The following is a 13,517-nucleotide window of genomic DNA, read 5'->3' as shown; positions in this document are numbered from 1 at the left end:
AAGGAAGGAAGGAAGGAAGGAAGGAAGGAAGGAAGGAAGGAAGGAAGAAAGAAGTGATCCCTGCTCTCAAGGAACTTACCATCTAATAAGAGAAGACAAAAATACAGAAGGAAGGTGAAAAGGGAGGTGGGAAGTACTTGATGTAGGGGCATGGTGGAGAGTCAGTAAAAGAAGTCCCAAGACAGTATAGCCAGGCAACAAACAAGGAGATTTAGTCTTTCCAGCCTTACTTCCCCCTACTCAACTATACAAACTTTTAATTCCATTTTAATTCATTTAAACATTGACTAATTGTGTATGTATACTGTCTCCTTGAAAAAGTCACAAAATTCCACTTCTGAGCATCTGATACATTATTTTTCCCTATTCTGCAGTCCTTTATCCATTTTATCCAAATCCTATTCATTCCTCAAAGTTCTAATCTGACCTGCACCATTAAGCCTTTCCTACTTATCCAGACTGCAACAAATTTTCTCCTTTCCTCTAAATTCATATTTACTTGCCTGTCTCACTCAGTCTATAAGTGCAGCCTATAATGCTTTGTAACATATCTAATAGTAGCATAATGCATTGTTAATTAACTTTTCAGTTGTTTATATCTTATATCTTCAACTAGAAAGTAAGTTCACTGTAGTATAGTAAGGGTTCCTAAAATATTTTTACATTCTAAGTACTTATTATATGCTCGTTAATGAATGAATAATTTTTTAAAAAGACTCAGGGGTCTCTGTTAATAAAGCTTGGTTAAAAAAACAACCTGTTGAGATAGTTCTCATGAGGTAAATCTATTTTGTTAGAATGTAAGCTACTTGGGGCGGCCAGGTAGCACAGCAAGTAAGAGCACCGGCTCCAGTGTCGGGAGGACCTGGGGATCGAATCCGGGCTCAGACACTTAGCACTCACCCAGAAACACCTGGCCATGTAACCTTGAGCAAGTTACTTAACCCCAATTGCTTAGGGGTGGCCAGGTGGCTCAGTGAGTAAGAGCACTGGCTCCAGTGTTGGGATGACCTTGATCAAATCTGGGCTCAGATATCAGCACCACACCCAGAAATAACTGGCTGTGTAACCTTGAGCAAGTTACTTAACCCCAATTGCCTAAAAAAAAAAAAGAATGTAAGCTACTTGAGAACAGGTACTATTTTTGCATTTTCTTGTATCCCAACAATATTGGGACACAGTGGCACAATACCTGGGCCATAACAAGCACTTAATAAATGCTTATTGATTATCAATAACAGTCAATATCCCCTAGTTAATATATTCATAAAATGAGCTAAAAGAAGATTACTAAGAAATAACCACTTTCAAAGCTGAAATGTCTAAGACTGCATCAGCAAATAACTGATTTGCTAAACAAAGAAACATATGTGAAATCCTTTCCCAGTTTTCTAGGAAATGTGTATTAGTGTTAAGGTAGTTCTCCCAAAACTTTATAGTGTGATGTAATGAGCACTGAACTTGCAATGGGAAGACTAGGAGTTCCAGTCCTGGCCTGACCCCCTACTCATTATGTGAGTTTGCGCAAATCATTTCACCCCCATGATCATCAGTTTCTTCCTGCGTCAAGTGAAGATAATATCCATTAGTATAGTAGGAGAGAGAAGTGCAATGGAATTTTGGGCAGCAGAGAATACAGGTGGTTTGCCCATGGTCTGTGGATGACTGCCCTAAGAGTTTCACCATCCTGAATTTAATGTTTATAACTGAAGTGAAACCAGAAGATCTCAAGACTTCCATTTGGGTGGCTGGATCCGGGATATTTAAGGGAATTATGTTGGTGTATTCTTATAAAACCGGTCAAGGTAATCTATGGGTTAGAGAGAGTTGGTGGCAGGATAGAGTGAGGGAAGGACTAAATAAAGTCTACAGACATGTCCCTTGTGTAGCATTTGTATTCTCTTCATTGCCCTCTCTTTGGAAATGGCATCAAGGGAGTTAACATCTTTATTTATGTGCCCCTCTTTCTGCAGCCATGGTATTTCACCTCTTCCTACCTCACTCCCAACAATACATCTGTACCTAGGAGAAAGGACTATGAAGACACACCAAATCTTGAATTTCTGAGAGGATATTCCCCTTCCCTAAAGGCATATCAGTCCCTTAGTATAAAAGACCAGAGATAACTACATCACAGGGTTGTTGTGAAATTATGTGATAAATGTACATAAGATATTTTTGTAGCCATCAAATACTATATAAAATATAAGCTACTATGGTTAAAGATTTGATTTAGAGAGGCAAGCTAGAATGTAGCATCTTACTGAACCTGAACCTTTCTTTTAATGGCATTTAAGTTCTAAATTTTCGATTCCAGATGCTATAGGGTCTGGACTGGGCCAGAGGAGGGAATAAAGAGTATTTGCTCATGTGTCCCTTCAATTGATAGGTCTTCCACAAGCCACAAATCTCTGTGACAACTAGATCACCTTACGATCTATTTCTTCCAAGGTATTTCCCCTTTCCATCCAACACACCAATTTAAAGCAATAATTTATTATATTTATTTCCATCACAAGGGCCTTGGGGCAACCTAATTTTTCAGTAGACTAGCTTTATAATACAAGAGGAGTCAAGGCCTAGGGAGAGTTATTTACACTTAGGACCTTACAGGAAATAAATTAATGAGCATTTATTAAGCTCATATTAGATGTCAGGCACTGTGTGGTAGTTACCAGGAATACAAAATGAATGGGGAGATCAAAACTGAAATAATCTCTGCCTTCAAATAGCTTACATTCTATCAAAGAAACAACATGTATACATACAAATAAATACAAAATATTTATTGAGCAAAAACTAGGCCAAAAGGAAGATAAGGTACCAACAGCAGACAGGGAGCATGAGGAAAAAGTGAAATGCAGGAGGTAGTATTTAAGCTGAGTTTTGAAGAATAGGGATTCCTAAGGGGTGGAAGTGAGGAGGGAGTGCATTACAGGCAGAGGAAACAGCTTGTGCAAAGCCTTGGGCTGAAAGGGAATCAGAATGGCACAGGTGGGGGCTTCTTTTTTTTCCATCAAATTCCTGCCTTTAAAACACTGTTCAAAATTCACTGCCTGAACAAAACCTTGACAGACATGAGCTGGCTTGTATCACTTCAGTCACTTTAGTAACCCCATGTAGTCATTACCTCGCTTTCTAGAGCTGGAACTGCTTATCAGAGGACTTGCTTCTAATGAAGACAATCCTACTGACTTTTCATTTCTCTCCCTCATTTGATTAGGAACATTTCAAGAGCAGGAACCATGCCTACGGTTGTTTTGTCAACTCCCCCCTCATTGCTAAAACAGTCCTCTGAACACAGGGGACCTTTAATAAATGCTACTTAATGAGCAGTTGAGAATTCACATGGAGAAGCAGATGAGAACCCCAAAACCACAAGCCCTCTCTAAGTGCATCGTCAGTGCACTGGGGTTACTTTATGGAACCACAGAGGGACTGGGGCCTGTGGGGACTGAAACCTGTGCAAGGACGACATGTTTTTTTGTCTCTCAGTTTCAAGGCTAACTCATAAACTTTCACAACAGGACATATGGTGGCCTGCAGAGTCACAATCTGAGGGCTGAGAAAATCAAATCATCCATGAAGAAGAAAAATCCTTAAAGTTTGAGCAGCCTAGTTCCCATGCAACTGCCACTCCCCCTGGACCCTTATACATACTTATACGATGACCAGGGCACACACAGAGCCAGTACAGAACATAAAAAAACAAATTAAAAAAACCAAGGGCTCTCCCCACCAGTGAAAGATTGAACAATATTTTAGCCTCTAAAAAGAGTAGATGTAGGTGTGTGTTAACAGAGATTTGGGACCTTCATAGGAAAATGAACCTTTATTTATTATGAAATATTTATCTACTTTCTGTGGAGAATGGAATTTTCTGGCATAAAGAGATAGATTTATTTTTTTAAAAACTTTGAAGTGTCCCTCATTGTGTCCTTCCCATGTAAAGTAACCTTAAGTGACCTACCTCTAAGCCTGTCCCTCTAGACAGAGATGATACACATACATGCCATCTACTTCTTTCTTTTGTCAAAGTGTTCATGTGGGGATCTTTAGATAGATTATTGATATTCAAGACATTCTAAGATATTGTGGTCATTTATGATCATGAGGATATTCTGGGTATCAAAATGAATGCCAGAGAAAACCAATGGAATGTAAGAGATCAAAAAAAGATTTCTAGGTCATGAGCTTAAACTCTTTTAGGCAGGTTCAGGGAGGAGGGAAGGTTTTTCTTTCCTCCTTCTACATAACAAATAAAATGTTCAGAATAGTCAACTGAGTTTCCACTAAAGTTACATTGGACTTAGATTCTTTTAGTTTCCCCTTTCAAAAACTTTCCAGCATTAGTCAAGGGACATCATTTGTGACTGTAATACAGAAAGGATTTAGTTGTTGGAAACAATAAGTGTAGTCAATTCTCTAGTTTTCCAGTGGGAGTTAAATAATAAAAGCTTCAAGGACTATAAAGTGGAGTTCCTCTGAGGTATCACAAATAAAAATAATGAAGACTATGTATGCCAACCAGACAAAAATTTCAGTTACATATAAAGAAATAAATATTTCAGATCTTAATTTTTTCACATTTTAGCCTCAATTATGCTACCCTTCTAAATTTATCTCATCTTATATAGGTGTGATATACATTCTGTGTATATATGTATATACGTGATACACACATGAACGTGCATCATTATTATTTATATTGCTAGAGATTTGGTCTTACCTAACCTATCATTTAGAGGCAGAAGGGGATCCAGAATCCCATCAAACCTCTCATTTTATAGGTGAGAAAAATGAGAACCAGAGAGGTTAAATGATTTATTCATAGTTACACAGTGAGCAAATGACATAATCAAGATTCGAATCCAGGATCTCTGGATCCTTTCCACTATATACCTCTGTCATAGGTTCTATTCTGGATTCAATCAGTGATTCAATTCATTCTATAACCTTGGCTAAATTCCTTAGCCTTTTTTTTTTTTTTTTGGCTTAGTTTTGCCCTACACAGATTGGGAACAATTTAAGACCAGAGACTATTGATAAAGATCATTGATGGAAACTCCATTTCATTTTTAAACCCATTCTTGTTGTTACCATAGAATAGAATCAGAATCAATGTTTTTGTGATATGGGACGCTGGCTTCTCTTTAAGATTTATTGTTCCCCTTTGGCGGCTTACTTCTGGTATTTTACCTATTGTCTTATTTTTCATTTTTAAACAGTGTTTCTTGGGAAATAAGATATACAGGCAATGGAGTATAGAAATTTATCTTGTACCACAGGAAAATAGAAGGGAAGGGGATAAGAGAAGATGGCGGGGTTAGAAGGGAAGGCAGATTAGGGGAAGGGGTAATCAGAATGCATGCCATCTTGGGGGTGGGGAAGAGGAGAAATGGAGAGAAAATTTGGAACTCAAATCTTGTGGAAGTGAATGTTGAAAACTAAACATAAATAAATAAATAAATAAAAGTGTTGCTAAAAGAAATACTTGAGTTAAGCATTTCCAAATTTAATAAGCAAGAAGTTATCCAATTCCTGATTCTTCTGAAAAACTAAATGGATCCAATTCACTACAAATACTATGTGGATGTTACTTTGAACAAATAAAAAAGGTTGATCATCACAGTGATATCTTTACAATAATACACATCTTGAAAGCTGACCCCAAAAGTCAACTAATGATGTAATCAGGCAACCAACTCCACAGAACTAGCCGGCAATCTTCATTATTCATGTGTGGAATTATTCACAGCAAATTTAAAATCCCTGATAGGCATCCGCCTGGGTCACCTTTCCCCAGCTGTCAGCTGATTTAATATCGCTTACTTAGGCTAATATTAAAATTAATAATTGGGAGAATAAATCTTTTAGTTAAAAAAAAAAGGCGCAACACATATTTGCTACCAAAATCATTTCTATTTGGCTCTGGGACAATCTGTGGTTTTGAATCATCTGGGTCACTAGTCTTTTCCATTAGCACAGATAATGCTGCACAGGGAATTGATCATTATTACTCCTCCTAGTGTTAATTGTACCCTAAAATCAAATGAAAACTAATATTAACTTAAGTGACCAAGCTAATAAAATGATATATATGCTGTGCCAATATACAAGGACCCCATAAATGGAGTAAATCCTACTCAATAAATTTCTGGCTGCCATGGCAAAAGAACAGCTAAGTTGTTCAGGAAAATTCCTGCTTAAGGCTTTTAAAGAGGGTACATAACTCTTGGAATTTTCTGTTTAGAAATTATGCCTTCCACGGGCTAGAGAAAACGCATGTTGTATTTTCTGCTGGCCTCTTTATGCTAGTGACCCTGGATTTCAGGTAATGAACCACAGCTGTACTTGCTTTCAGTTCCCAGCCCTTCTCATTTAACCTCCTGTTTGTCTGATCTCACAGCCTTAAAGCTCTTTTAGGAAAAATGGGGCAATGCCAAAATTTTTAAATGAGGCCTCATATCTTTTCAAGGGGGAATGCTTCACTTAATTAGGGCACTCCTTCTTTGTAATATAGCTTGTTATGCTGATGATCACTTCAAATTCAGTCCTTCTAGGATCTATAATATCACCAGAGATGGTATTCCTTCCACCAATGAATACTGTAATCCCTATTGGTCTTCCAGAGTTGTTGCAGCATAAAAAAAAAATCTCCACCCTGCAGCCAATTTATAGATGAGTCTCTCAGAATTTTTCTGTGCTGGTTCTTGGACAATAGACGGTCCATCATTGGTCCAGACTCATAGCCTTTGCAGTTGGGTAGGACTTGTCCAAGCTTATGCTCTGTTGGCATCATTTCCAAGAATGAAGGGTCACCCTCATGCTATAATGAGGATTCAGAGTAGGACTTTAGTGGAAGTTAGCAACTTAGGAGAGATTTGCAGTTTCACATACAATCCTTTGGCTCTGCTCCACTTTATACATGAAAACATTCAGTTTATTTTGTATTTTCTGGGCAAGTCACTTAACTTCTCAGGCCTCAGTTTTCTTATCTATAAAATAGGGATAATAACATCTACCTCACAGGATTGTTGTGAGAACCAAATTACATGCATACATACACACACAGTGCCTTCTAAGCTTTAAAGAATTACACAAATGTTAACTATTCTTCTTATCATAAAAATGATGTTTTAAACAGGAAAAAATAACTTATATTGTAGAAACAAGGATTTTAAATAGTCCACTTGACTCCTGCAAACCTTAATGTGTTAAGTTTGCTTGGGAATTTTAAGCTAATACAAAGCAAAGACATTCCTCAAAGTAAATAATAATAATTCAAATTTACATAGCACTTTCAAGTTGACAATTTGTTTTCTTCACAAAACTCCTGTCAGTGCTTGCCACATAGTACATAGCTAATAATTAGTTCAATAATTTAATAATTAGCTAATAATTGGGTTTTCTGAGGGTTTGACCATGTCACTTCCTTGCCCAGTACACCACAGTGGTCTTTTATTGCCTCTAAAATCAAATATAACCTTATCTGTTTGACATTTAAAGTTCTTCACAACCAAGCCCCCACCTATCTTTCCAGTCTTATTCTGTATGATACCCCCCTTTTCATACTTTACAATGCAGCCAAATTATCCTTCTCGCTATTTCTTTTTTGTTTTTGTCTTTTTGAAGGGGTGAAGGCAGGGCAATTGGGGTTAAGTGACTTGCCCAAGGTCACACAGCTAATAAGTGTTAAGTGTCTGAAGTCACATTTGAACTCAGGTCCTCCTGACTCCAGGGCCAGTGCTCTATTCACTGTGCCACCTAGTTGCCTCCTTCTTGCTGTTTCTTATAACTTTCCCAACTCCATTCCTTTATCTTAGCTGTTCCCCAATCCTGGCTCCTCACCTCCACCTCTCAGTCCCTTGCTTTCTTCAAAACCCAGCTCAAGTGTCCCTTTCTAGACAAAATCTTTTCTGATGCTCCAGCTGCTAGTGTCCTCATCCCTCAAAAAAATTAACCTTTGTTTATTTTCTACATATTTATATGAGTATATTATTTTTCTTCTTTGATAGAATGTAAGTCCTCTGAGGACAGAGATTGTTTTACTGTTTTTGTTTGGATCTTTAGCATCTAACAGGTAGAAAATCAGAGTCAGCTAGGTGGCACAGTAGATAGAAAACTGGATCTGGAGTTAGGAAGATCTGAATTCAAATCCCACCTCAGAAACTTACTAGCTGTGTGACCCTGGGCAAGTCACTTGACCTATGCCACAGTTTCCCCACCTGTAAAATAGGGATAATAATAGCACCTACTTTCCAGGGTTATTGTGAAGATTAATAAGACTATATTTCTAAAGACTTTGCAAACCTTAAATGCTAACTAATATTAATAGCACAGTGACTGACACAAAGCTGGTACTCAGTCATTGATTGAGTGAGTCCCTGGGCAACTCACTTAACTTTTCAATGCCCCTTATAACTTTAACTTATAGACAAGCTGTACAATAATTTCAGGTCTTCCACGGTAGAGAGGGGCTTCCTCACCAGGTAGTCACAGGTCCCAACCCTACCCACCCCCCAAAACCAAAAGATTCCATTAACACAAGTATATTTTAGGTATTCTTTTTGGAGGGGAGAAGGCAGGGCAATCGGGGTTGAGTGACTTGCCCAACGTCACATGGCTAGTAAGTGTTAAGTGTGTGAGGCCGGATTTGAACTCCAGGGCTGGTGCTCTATTCACTGCACCAAGCCACCCTATTTAGAAACTGGCATCAAATTCGATGGCCAACCAGAAATGCACTGGAGGCAGCTTGATCTGCTTCACAGGCAAAAACATTGTTAAGTTTTTAGTATGAACCTCAGAAATGAGGTGGTATCTGGGCTTAATCAATTGTTTTGTTGATCGTCCAGACTGAAGAAAAGCAAGGAGAAAATGTTAATAACGCAGATGAAACTTACGAGTGTGTCCTCCTGCACAGGCTGGTCACCACTTACCACTACACCCCTGCTACAAACCCACCTCCTAAACCGTTTTACTCATATATTTCTTTGCACAGGGTTTAAACCAAAAGAGGGGAATGGTGAGTGGAGAGAGAGTACAGACAGTGATGATTCCATGGCAACCTTGTCTTTATAGGCTCCAACTGAAAGGGACACCAAGACCATTATCAATGTTACTCCCTCTCCAAATGGGAATCAAAGTGCTAATACGGGTTATATCCATAAATAGAGTACATTTATTTTTGCTCATTTATTTTCAGCACATCAATAACATCTTGGTAATGTTTTTTTTTTATTATGAATCATCATTTGTCTCAGTGGCAAAAGACCTATCACCAGAGGAAAACAGAAAGGGGGAAGGAAGCTAGAAGCACAAACTTGAAAATATTGATTTGTTTCCTCCCAAAGAGCTTTGTAAGAGCTACCTAGGTCATATATAGTGGTAGGTGGCAAGGTAATTATCCTTAGACACAACTCAGTGAGAGGCAGAATGGCTGGAAATCTAGTCATACAATTAAAAGTTGGGACTACAAAGGTATCTTTCTACCTTTACTAATTAGATGATGGGTTAAAAAGTAAACATCTATGTCACCCACCTCAGTGTTTCCAAATACAGTAGACACACACACACACACACATACAGACAACCTGGTAACAATAAACAAAACATGAATGACTGAACTTTCATTATTACATATATTTTCTAGTGTCATAAAAAAAACAATGTCATACTACCTAGCACTGTGTTAGGCACATAACAGATATTCAATGAATACTTGATCTGGATAGTATTGGTCAAGAGATGTAATCTTCAGTACCTTATTTTCCTTATTCACAATCAATAAAACACAATACAAAAACAATACATCTTATCCAAGAAGGTTGATGGGGTCAGGGGGTGGGGGGAATGAAGTGTAAAGTAACTTTGGAAATACTGAAGATGAGATGTTAAACAGCAGTGTTATTAAATGGACTTCATAGAATTTTGACATCATAAAACTTCAAAACAGAAGTCCTTCTGACAAGTATGTTGCATTTCTTACCTTCTCGGATGGCTGTGAAAGGTACCCCTTCTTCGGTATTCATGCTGATGACTTTTAAGGCCACAAGTTGACCATTTATCCTGCAACAGTGGGAAGGAGAGCCATACACTTATTCAGATGCTCATCAGCAATACCTTAGATGAAAAAGAAAGTTATTCCCAAACTTCAGACTTGATCCCAAATGATTGCTACAGTCTTGGAAGAGCTTTCCAATTTGGAGCGTCTATGGCTGTGATCATTCCAAGTTTTTCTTAAAGTTGTTTAAATCTATCCTACATCTATGCAGTACAATTAAACCTACCTGTTCCTGGAACTCCTTTATTTCATAAAATTATATAACTAACATAATGTCTAATTAAAAACAATGTGCTATCTAGCCATAAATAATATTTTTACATTAATAATTTAATTAATGTTTCACCAAAATATGAACTATAAGTTTTCCTTACTTTAAATGCTTTTTTAAAAATACCCATCTTGGGGGAAACTATACCATCAACAAATCAACTAGAATTTAAAATCTCTTAATGGCTTTTTATATGTACACATAACAAAGTTATCTTACAAAAAAATAGCACCTAGTTCCTAGGTAGACAGAATTGTATTCTACAGTCTTTTTATAGAAGCACAAAACACTCAAACTGACTCAGGTTATATCTACATATGCAAAGCAAAACAATGAAGTAAATATGTGAAAGATTCCATCAAGGGTGTCTATTACTGTGATTAGAGGACAGAGATTTAAGAGCCCCAGATTTTTGGACCAAAGACCTGTGTGATCTTGACCAAGCCAAGGTTTACCTCTCTGGGGTCTCAGTTTCCTTATATGTGAAATAATGGTATTAGACTGAACAGAGGGCCCCTTAGTTCTAGGTAGAAGTCTCTATTCCTCTGATCCTATGGCTGCTGCTAATACCACCGCACCTTTGTGCCCAGAAACAGCAAACCAATTTCCCAGTGCCAGAGGAAATCCACATTCTATATACCTACATTTTTGTCTAAGAAAGTTCAGGCTGGTAAAAAAAAATATTCCACTGTGCTGACTTGGGTGGAGGAGGTATTGTATAGATTTCTTTTTCTTCATTCCAAAAAAGGACCTGAGGACTTGGGGTAAAAGTTCTTTAAACAATAAACATGAAACTCTCAAGCACAGCATCCTGATCAGATACCAAATAAAGTGATTCTGGAGCCAACCACTTGGCTTACTTTGCTGCTGCACCCGGCTTCATAAACACAGTCGGTAGTAACTCACCGGCTGATCCCCTTGTAGACTGTGGCATAAGTGCCTTCACCTAACTTTTCCAAATTCAAGTACGATGAGGCAGCTCCAAAAGGAAGGCTCTTCCTCTGAGAAAGGAAGGGAAAGACACTTAATTAGTTCGGACATTTTCACAGGGAAATTAGATAGCAATTGCCCACCTGAGCTTTTGGGAATGCCCAGTAATTGTCCTGCAAGTAATGACCAACATCCCTTGACAAAACTACACTAAATTCACTGGGATCAATTCAGCTGCTCACTCACCCATGGAAAACCTTGTTCAAGGTCCTTTTCTTGGAAAGAATCGCTGTTGCTCCTTGGCCTTTTACTCCTAAACTTCCGGGCCTGGGATGCATGTGATCCCTTGGGGTGCAGTGAAATCATGGACCGTGATGCTTCTCTTAGGTCTGTTAACTGAAGGGAGCATACAGAAAGAAAATAAAGACAAGGCAAGATTCCAGAGGTGATGACATTTTCCTTCTCTTTGCTTGTCTGACTTTTCACTTCAGGTGCCTGGGAGAACCTCCTCAAAGCTTAACCTTTCCTGACAGCCAGATTCCTAAAAGCCTATGACGGCAGCTGCCAAAACACCAAAGCTTTTATTGAAGGAACAGCCTCCATTTAAAAATACATACTTGGCACTTAAGGTCATCTCAGATACAATGACAGATGCCTTCCCTATCTCACTCTCTCCTTAACCAAACTGACCAGTCATGCCTACTTAGTCCTTCTAGCATGGAAATGACTAAATTCAGATGCCCACCAGACAGTGAATAATCAATATTTCTCATTCTCACTCAAATTCTAAATTCACCAACTGCTGCAGCTCTCTGACTTTCTCTTTCTGGAATTTGATACTGCAATACACTAGCTCAGACATTTAAAGAGGGTAAGAAGTCCTCACTGTAATTCACGTCAAGGGAGTTCAGCACAGCTCCCCTCCCCACAAAGTGTGGGATTAGTACCTTGCTCATTTTTCAACAACACACTCAAGTCTGATTAAAACAAAAGAAAACAACCCACAGCCACAAATCGTCTGTGTGACTCTAGAGAAGAATTTGTTTTTGTTGGTTTAAACCTACCGCAGAAAATTCAGCTTTATACACAGAGCAGAAGACTTACTGCTGCTCATTTTGGCAATAGGTTTTCCAGAAAGATGCTACTGGCTGGGAGAAGAAATACCTCTAATGCAGAATCCGTTGCCAGAGGCTGACTCCTTCGGCAGCTGCGGGCATCTCTTCCCTCTGAGCGATAGCAGCTGCATCCTGGCTGGAGAGCATTTGAACACAGCTCTTGACCCATAATCGCCTAGGTTAGGGGGGAGAACACATGGGTAACTCTCCCCTTCTCCCTTTCTGCTCTTGGCTCACTCCTCTCTTGCCAGAGGTCAGTGATGCTGGAGCTTGCATATGACTCACATGAGGTCTCTGTCTGAAGCAGCCTCATGACTTCAGCAGTTTCTCTCCATTAGTGCAAGGAACAGTCTCTCTGAAAGGCTGCTCTATGCATCCATGCATGCTTAAAGGAAAAACAAGGGTGATGCATTAGGGTGGTTAAAAACTGTTCAGAGAATTTGGCAGTTTGAAAGTTCTTACGCTCACATTTACCATAAGCCAGGGAACTCTTTACACATGGGCTATTTGCTTTAATGTGTATACTCCTGTTAATTATGATAATGTGTGCTTATGATGGGGCAGCGAGGTGGCACAGGTCTGGAGTCAGGAAGACTTCTCTTCCTAAGTTCAAATCTGGCCTCCGACACATACTAGCTGTGTGACCCTGGGCCAGTCACTGGGCAAACCTTGTTTGACTCAGTTTCCTTATCTGTGAAATGAACTGGAGAAGGAAATGGTGAACCATTCCAGTATCTTTGCCAAGGAAACCTCAAATAGGGTTACAAAGAGTCAGACATAACCGGAAAGCCAAATAACAAAGATCCTCTAGCAGTGATGTCAAACCCAGATCGAGATGCATCCCTGTTGGTAGTGTATAAACTTAGAAAATTACAAATAGGGGCAGCTAGGTGGCACAGTTAATAGAGCACCAGCCCTGGAGTCAGGAAGATGTGAGTTCAAATCTGGTCTCACACTTAACACAAAACTAACCGTGTGACTTTGGGCAAGTCACTTAGCCCCAATTGCCCTACCTTCCTCCTTCAAAAAAAAAAAAAGAAAGAAAGAAAATTACAAATAGCATTATCTATGTTATTTTTATTTAATTACTTAAACATTTCCCAATTACATTTTAATCTAGTTCTGGCTGCACTTGGGA

General features: G+C 38.7%; 1 protein-coding gene across 1 annotated transcript in view; it reads right to left on the bottom strand.

Moving 5' to 3' along the window:
- The window catches only part of CDK15 (cyclin dependent kinase 15), a 94,964-nt gene extending 82,238 nt beyond the window's left edge, over nt 1-12,726 (bottom strand). The window contains exons 1-4 of the mRNA XM_069068838.1: nt 12,429-12,726; nt 11,511-11,660; nt 11,241-11,335; nt 9,989-10,068 (exon numbers count right to left, since the gene is read on the bottom strand). Of these exons, the coding sequence (XP_068924939.1) occupies nt 9,989-10,068; nt 11,241-11,335; nt 11,511-11,660; nt 12,429-12,548 (445 nt within the window). The 5' untranslated portion in view covers nt 12,549-12,726. The remainder of the gene's footprint in view (nt 1-9,988; nt 10,069-11,240; nt 11,336-11,510; nt 11,661-12,428) is intronic.
- Between the last annotated feature and the right edge of the window lie 791 nt (nt 12,727-13,517).

This window comes from Petaurus breviceps, unplaced genomic scaffold, assembly GCF_028583685.1.
Source record: "Petaurus breviceps papuanus isolate PSGF00001 unplaced genomic scaffold, PetGlider_PUasm1.0 90769, whole genome shotgun sequence".
Classification (NCBI taxonomy): Eukaryota; Metazoa; Chordata; class Mammalia; order Diprotodontia; family Petauridae; genus Petaurus; species Petaurus breviceps.
Note: the sequence above shows the minus strand (reverse complement) of the source record. Positions and strands in the feature narration are given on the sequence as shown.